Source organism: Amphiura filiformis, chromosome 13, assembly GCF_039555335.1.
Source record: "Amphiura filiformis chromosome 13, Afil_fr2py, whole genome shotgun sequence".
In the NCBI taxonomy this organism is placed as follows: Eukaryota; Metazoa; Echinodermata; class Ophiuroidea; order Amphilepidida; family Amphiuridae; genus Amphiura; species Amphiura filiformis.
The window spans coordinates 51,861,282-51,869,899 of NC_092640.1; the positions used below are offsets into that span (position 1 = coordinate 51,861,282).

At 39.0% G+C, this 8,618-nt stretch overlaps 1 protein-coding gene across 1 annotated transcript; it reads left to right on the top strand.

Moving 5' to 3' along the window:
• Nucleotides 1-1,038: 1,038 nt before the first annotated feature.
• Nucleotides 1,039-7,682, top strand: LOC140167755 (uncharacterized). Its single transcript, XM_072191047.1, has 2 exons — nt 1,039-1,146; nt 7,036-7,682. The coding sequence occupies exons 1-2, from the start codon at nt 1,122-1,124 to the stop codon at nt 7,680-7,682; spliced, it is 672 nt and encodes a 223-aa protein (XP_072047148.1). The 5' UTR covers nt 1,039-1,121.
• Nucleotides 7,683-8,618: the final 936 nt, after the last annotated feature.

Consider the following 8,618-nt stretch of genomic DNA (forward strand, 5'->3'; position numbering starts at 1 on the left):
TTATTATTAAATAGTGGTGTTATTATTAGTATTATTATTAGTGTTATTATTAGTGTTATTTTTATTATTCTTATTATTATTATTACAGGCCCCTTATAATAGCAACAATAATAAATAGATAAAAATACATTAAAACAGGGCTAATTAAAATATAAATAGTAAAAAAAAATCATTTTAAAAATACCACCAAAAACAATCACATATTCAATAATCACAATTATCCCCAAAACATACAATTGATCGACATGATATCCGCTACCACATTGCACATAGCAAAATGGGCTGTGGTGTGCAGGTAGGGGAAAAACATCAACCCAGAATGCTTTGCATGAAGTTGAGCTAGACATAAAGCATGCTAGACTCTGCTAAACATGTTAAATAACATTATTATTAAAGAGGAGGAAGCCCCGTTAGAGCAGTTCTTCTTAGGATGAACCAAACCTGCCTGGTTATCAAATTAATCAGCGATGAGGTTATCTCTGAATTTTACAGGTGCTAATTGATGCAATAACATTAAAACATTCACTGATTAATCTGATAACCAGGAAGGTTTGGTTCACCCCAGAAGAACTGCTCTGACGGACTTCTTCTTTAAGCATAATATTAAAAATATTTGAACCATTCAGCAAACTCCATCATACACTCAGCAAAATTACATCTCTGTTGATGTATATTGCATCATGGGAAGACATAACTAATGGTAGCCATATTCATGCGATGTCTGATCAATGCGTCTGGCTAACTAGGAGACACAAATCCGTGATTGGTCGGAAAATCCGTGAAAAACCTGTAATCCAAACACATTTTTTTCACAGATTTTTCAACCAGTCACAGATTTTTCACGAAAAATGTCTCCTAGTGCTCATCTGTCATACAGAGTACCATATCCAGGATAATTTCACACGCTTTAACATACTATTTTAGCCTTAAATTAGTATTAAAGTAATTAGCTCGCAACATTTTGTAATTGTACCCTACATGGTGTTTTGGTGGCTAAACAGGCTGTTATTATAGCTTGATTATTTTTCAACTTTATGTTTTTGTACGTGTTAACTAGAATTTTATTTTTATTTTTCAACTTACCTCTGCTGTAACCAGTGTAGCACTGTTATTGCCTAGGTATGCCTGTGAATCGTTACCATGGCGGTAAGTTAACCTTTTCTTGGGTTTAGCAAATCTGATTCCGTTCGCAACTTGTAGTCCTGGACAACAAGCTATTGGGGACTCTTCTATATTAGAACTCTTTTAGTTGCAAGTCTTTACTATGGACGTTAACGGCCTCAGCCCTGCGGGGCTTGCGGCTTTTATTTTAGATTGTAGTCCTGGACCAAAAATTGCGGACGAAATTATGTACTCGGTAGTACTGTCAATGCGCAGTAGAAGTGATGTAATAATCGGATAACTACCATAGCAGTAAAGGATAAAACAATTTTTGAATATATCGCGCTGCACTACAAGTAGGTTGCACTCATCACCTGTGTATGTCTGCAATCATAGATTGAATACAATACCGCTCTTTTCAAAGATATACTGATCGTACAGTTGCGAGTGATCAGCATGATATGGTTCAATGCCATGAATGCAGAGGTACCGCGTGAACGTACTAGTGAAGTGCGATACATTAAAAAAATCACCTGGATATTTGTATTTACTAATATCCCGATGCCAGGATGGAAGGTGGACCTCGACGAATCTAGTTCTATCTTTAAAAGTTCATCCGTGTTGATAGGCCTATATTAAATGATTAAAGCTTAAAAACTTTCTAAGCCTTCTGTCTCCCCCATGTAAAGCCAAGCTTCCTTTCTCTGGTCTTTCACAGGTCGGGTGTAGTTTGGCCTTACCTTGGAAGGGATATAGTACACATAGACTTCTCCGTAGTCCACTTGCCCATTGTGCATACTCTGGCTATTGTATTAAGCTTAAAATTTAATTAATTATTTGTGCACAATTGATAGATTTTCACATCTGATCTTTAGTTCAGTCACCGTACTCCCTCTGTTTGTTAGCTTCCCAAGTGGACTAATTACTTTGGGTTGCGCTTAAAATTCTTAACACGGGACTCTATGGAAAGTTGGTCATGATGTAATGCATCTTTAAATGATGCGGTCGAAGGTCGCGAAAATCAAGTGGTGAAAACGCGTCAAATTCGGAAGCATCAACAGCTGGTTTCGGAGAAAGAAAAGCTGATAATTCGGCTGAAAAAGGAAAAACATCGGATGGTGATGCTCGCGATAAGTGGGTGGTGAATTTGTCGTCGCGTTCTTTGACTGGAGCGGAAGTTTCGTTGTTACAGCGAGGATTAAATTACTCTGTAACTAACAAAAAGTTCCCTGTTAAAGATATCGTTGTCGCTACTGAAACAGCTTGTAAGGACATACCGGGTATAAAGCAGCTGAACTTCGTGCTCGCGTAGTCAACGTAATTAAAACCACTAAACCCCCGACCAGTAACATCACTAAGGAAGAAAGACTTGCTCTAGATAAGCTTAAAAAAGACATTGAGATAATCATTGTGCCTTCTGACAAAGGCAGGGCCACTTGTGTTATTGACTCGGCTGTTTATGAAGAGAAAGCAAACGCACTTCTCCAGGATGTGAATGTTTATGAACAGTTAAAGAAAGACCCAACTCAGAAATATCAGACCAAACTCATTAAATTATTGAAAGACCTGAAGGATAAAGGTGCCATTGACTCAAGAACTTATTGGAAATTATATCCGACTGTCTGTGATGTACCAACATTTTATGGATTGATAAAAATCCATAAGGCTGGTGCCCCGCTTAGACCGATTATATCAAGCATCGGATCGGTCACCTACGAACTTGCGCGGTTTTATCTCCTCTCATTGGCAACACCGAACATCACATCTCCAACACACAATCCTTCGTGGAGGACATTCGCGATTTACAATTGGATCCGGATGAATCCTTGGTGTCATTTGATGTTTCTGCTCTGTTCGCTTCCATCCCCGTAGATAAGACACTGGAAGTTGTCGGTGAGGTTTTGAAATGTGATTTCAGCTGGAAGAAAGGTGAAACAGAAAATCTTGAGCCGGAACAAGTGCTTGATTGTTTGAGATTTTGTCTGGGCACTACTTACTGCGTATTCCGAGAGACATTCTACCTTCAGCGCTATGAATGTGCGATGGGAAGTTCTGCAGTCCCCTGTCCGCGGATGCTTACATGGAATACTTCGAAAGTCAGGCATTAACATCTGCCCCCCCCACCCGCCGCGTATTTGGAAAAGATATGTGGATGATACCTTCGTGGTGATAAAGTCTACGCCAATCGAAGAATTTACTGATCACATTAATAACATTGATCCAAATATAAAGTTTACGCGGGAGGAAGAAGAAGACGGTAAACTTCCATTCCTCGACACCTTAGTTTGTCGCCAACAAGACGGAACTCTCAAAGTTAAGGTGTACAGAAAACCCACACATACAAAGCAATACTTGAACTTATCCTCTCACCACCCACTTGAACATAAGCTCAGTGTTGTGAGAACGCTACTTCATCGCGCGGAAACTGTTGTGACAGATCAAACAGATAAGGAGGAGGAGATCGCTCATGTTAAAAACGCCCTAAGGAACTGTGGATATATATAAAGACTGGACTTTCTTCCGCGGCCAGCCCAAGGAGAAAGACCGCGCTTCTCAGAACCCGGACTCGGAGACGGCCAACAAAGGTTTTGTCACCCTGCCTTACATCGAAGGCCTTTCTGAGAAGTTACGCAGAGCGTTTAGGACTGCGGGAGTTTCTACCAATTTCAAACCACAGAATACGCTCAGGAGTGCTTTAGTAGCCCCAAAGACATGACAGAACCCATTAAGCAATCTGGTATTGTGTATGAGATCACCTGCGCTGATTGTGATGCAAGTTACATCGGTGAATCTGCCAGGAAGTTAGAGAAAAGGATTAGTGAACACAAATCCACTGCCGGCAGTTCCAAATCAGCGGTCAGGGAGCACGTAGTCAGATCAAAAGGACACCAGATTGACTGGGAAAATGTAAAAGTGCTTGAACGGGAACAAAAGAATATTCCGCAGAGTTCTGGAAGCTATACACATAAGAACTCAGAAACCGAGACTGAATCGTGACAAAGGACTCGAACCCAATTTGGGACAACCTACTGATCCCAGGGGGGGGGGGGGCGCTGCTACATCGTAACATCCTATGACGTCATTCTGTCAATCATATGACGTCATCAGTGAAGGTTATCCCGATCGTAGACAAGATACCATCACAGCATCACCATCTGCTGAAGACACTAGTCGAACTAGTGAAAACGTTCCGGGTGAGCGAAAAATAGTGTAGTGTTGAAGTTAAACTATTTAATCATCTTTAAATGGATCTGGCTTGTGATTTGGTCGCCAAGATCTCGTTATGGTTTAAATCCTCCGGACCTGCGCCATTACCATTGATAACTACAGTGTACACAACTATGCGGCGCTTTGTGTACTAGGTGCATGAGCGCGTTTGTACGTACAGGTATTTTGATTTGCGGTTAAATTGGATTGATAAACAAGTATGATTGACAGTGTCTGTTAAAATGTTAGGGACTAAGTCCCCGGTCAAAGGCCTGTTTAAAAATTCAATGTACATTGTCGATTTTTAACTCGGGCTTTCGCGACTAATCAACTGGCATTATTGAAGTGCCATTATAATAATTATGACATTATGATATGTTGCATTCAATAGTACAAGCCTACGTATACTTTACTTTTCACTAATAAAATTACTAGTAGTATATAAACTTGTTCATAACAATTTTATACAAGTATTTTGATGTAATAAATATCAGTATAATTTCGAGTTCAACTGAATGCTTTCATGATTAATAACATGTTTTTATTTATACACTGGACCGGTAATGTTCTTTTTTGTCTGCCTTGTCCTTTGAAGACAAGACTTTTCAGAGGCCTTTATTCGGAAGGATATCAAGCTGTACAGGGTGTATCAAAATGATTGGTACCGGGCTATGTGACATTTTCAAAAATATATAAAAAATAAAAAATTGCTTATTAATATAGTGTTTGTACTATAAATAGAAAGGGGCATATGTTAACTTATTGCTCTATTAATCTGAAGTTGATAGGTTGATGCATCTGGGAGCTATTTCCATTTAAACGAAGATCGACGTAATCATGGTTTGACACAAGACGAATATGTTCACTGCTTGAACCATCTATTGCATACATACTCTTCAATATCTCACCTCAGTATACATAACATAAAATTGCTTTACACATGCATTTAGAAAGATAGTTCCTGAAGTCCATGCCTTACGACTCTGGCAGTGTGAGGTGAAGCTCTATCTTGAAAGAACTTAACAACTGGGATGGGTCCATTCTGTAACTGCCCATATCAAATTCTGAAGCATTGTAAGTTGTAGCATGTATGCATTGGCTCTTAGAAAGTGTCTCCTAAATCTTCTCTGCACTTCTCCATATCTTTGTGTGATTCTTAACTATGAATGCACACTGAAGTGTGGAATACTGTGGAGCCATTCCAATAACTTTTACCAGGTCTAAACTAACCTATACTGTCTACAGTATATAGCCATTCTGCCACACCATCTACTTAGTAATCTCAAAAAAAAAATTAATTTACCGCCCTTGATGGTGTTGATACACAACCTTCTTTCACCCCACCTAAATTATTCCAAGTCAATAATATGACTCTCAAGCAATAAATATTGATTATTACATTAATATATATTATGAATGTGGAAATAGGCAGGGAAAATATTAAACATTTCCATGATTTTCAACATATCATACTCACAAGGTATTTGCAGTAAAATAGAGCTTTGAAAATGGTGCGCTACTGATCCAGCGTTACGATGAAAAGTGTAAAAACACCTACTTCCCTTTAGAATCATGTAACTTCTGAATAAAATATGCTGTCTTTATGATCTAAAATTCTTAGAGAAGATAACACTACTATAATTACAAATATTTAAACAATTAACCCCAAACTGGCACAAAAAATAGTAAAAAAATTCGGCAAAAAATGAGAAGTCTTCGGTACCAATCATTTTGATACACCCTGTATTAGTCTTTTTCCATAGCCCATGTGGGATAGCCATACTAATACTCAGGGCGATGTCTATATGGGACTTCTCCGCTTAGCAGTCAAGATCTTCTGTGACTTACGTCAGTCCTGTGATATAACGTCCTTATGGTTAAATATCACTATTATCTACACGGTTTTCAATGGGAAAGCACTGATAATAGTGTAAACATGATGCACCAAATGGCTTCCATTTGGCCTTCATTTATCAAATATCAAATTTTCGGCTTTCTCAAATTAAAATTTTGCACATTAATAGTGGCAAAATAGTCCACCAAATGGCTTCAAATAGATCTTCATTTTGCAAAAAAAATCTGGGGGCATATCCCCCTCAGACAACCCCTGCGTATGCATAAAGATGTTGCCCTTTTCGCTTCTGGTTTGGGCACCCCATACTTTATGTTTAATGCAATTACACAATAATATTGAAAACTTGTCCACGAATGGCTTCAATTGGGGGGTCATTTCACATATTTTCGGCTTTTTCAAATAAAAATTGTAATCCTTTATGAGGAAGTTTCAGGAATTATCAGGAGTGGTGAATGTGTGTTCAGCATGAGTGTTTTTTGTAATACTGAATCAGGAACATTAAGGAATAATACAGAACAAAGCGGAACTACCATGCCCTCCCAGGCAAATCAAGGAATAAAATTAGTACAATCAGGAATCTGGCTGTACTAGGTTGGTCTGTGGGTGTGCTCTTAAGATATATTTGGACTTCGATGGATCTGTCCGGTTGAATAACTGACAGAGTGTCCAGAAATGCAAGGAAGTAATGTCCTGATCCATCCAGGGGATTCAGATGGTCGATGAACTCTTGCTAACATTGTTTGACTTTGCAGTCAGTGTCATGATTATAACAATACCACCGCAAACGGGATGGGCGCGGTTGGTTTCGCTGAAAGAAGATGGGATGTCATCTAAAAATCTAAAAATCTATTGTTATTATATATATTTTCCAGATGGATATCAAACTGGATATTTCAATAGTGGCCGGGAACTATGTGATGCTGTCAAGCGTGGTGACGTGAAATTCAAAATTGGTGACAGGCTTCAGATGGAGTTGTGGGACGACAGTATCAAGTACAAGATATATTCCCACTGGGCCATCGTGTCAACTGTGTCTGAAGATCCTTATGAATGCCGTTTTCTTGAGTTCTCGGTAGGAAGTGCCGCCAACTCGTACATTTTGGGTTCAACATTTACCATGCCTTCTTCATCTAATTTGGCTCAGTCCCCCAACGCACTGAGCAATTCCAATCCACCAAACGCCTCTAACACATCTAACCCATCTGACTCCGTTTCTGCCCTCTATTCCACAGCGATAGTAAAGATTGCCGACTTCCCAAGGCCAATCAAGATCAACAATTCTAAAGATTCTCAAGCTAGAGTGTTACCCACAACAGAAATACGTAGACGAATTGACGCGGTGCAAGTTGTGCCAGACTTGATGGAACCTCACGATGTGGTCACGAACAATTGTGAACATTTTGTTAACTACATTCGATATAATAGAAGAGAAAGCATGCAAGTAGTGGGATCAGCCCTAATAGTATTTGCAGCTACTGCTGGGCCAATCCTGGTCCGGAATATGTGTGTGATTGCCTAGGTAATAGTGCTGGTTTTGGAGGATATTGCAAGGCTAGGGCGGATCCAGGTGGCGCCCTCCTCTTAACAAAAAAAGAAAAACAGAAATGTGGGCGATTTTAGAGTTATAAGTATAAGCTAATTATTGTAGGCTTGACATGAAGAAAACCCAACTAAAATGATCTGGTTCTAATCAAAATGCGATGAAATCTATGTCATGAGATTATTTTGAGAGCTTTGAAATAATTTTGTGTCACATTGTGAACCCACGATGAGCATTATCTATTTATCATTCACCTTTTTCGGTAACTTTTATATCTTTGCGAATAAAACCTTCATACATGACGCCCATGCGCAATCACGATATGCGCATCGGCGTGATGCAAGGTTAAAAACGCAAAGGCTTGTGGAAATTACCGAAAGGATGAATTACTTTTATCTAGGGCTGTTGTCGAGTAGAATTTAAATTGTCGACAATCGTCAAATTTCAAGATCCGACGTCGACAGGTTGTCGACCAAAGCAATACATCAATATAGGCAAATATTAAGTTCAGAGACCACGTTGTGCGTCGTTTATTGACACCAAAATATTAACATATTGTCATACGCATCATTATTGGGATTGTAATGGAAAGATAATCTGCACCACTTACAAATGAAATAGAAGACTGATATTGCGAAATTTGCTAGTGCAAGGAATTCACAGTATAACAATGAAGGCTGACAACAATTGACTACATATAACCACGACGCCATTGCACTAGACAATTTCGGCGCGGGATTATATATATAATTATATTTCTAATATATTGTGAGGCATAATGTTGTGATTACCGGATACATCCTTTAAGAATCTATGGGGCACAGAAGGTCGTGTTGCTTGTTGCTTAATGTATTTCTGCAACTATAATGTGCAACTGGCGAACAATTTTACCGTAGTAAACATTTGATTAGGGGG

Bases quoted from the DNA above. Each gene is read 5' to 3' on its own strand.
- LOC140167755 (XM_072191047.1), top strand. From the start codon at position 1,122: ATGCCTGTGAATCGTTACCATGGCG. The intron at 1,147-7,035 runs GTAAGTTAACCT...TATATTTTCCAG, and splicing joins TGTGAATCGTTACCATGGCG to ATGGATATCAAACTGGATAT.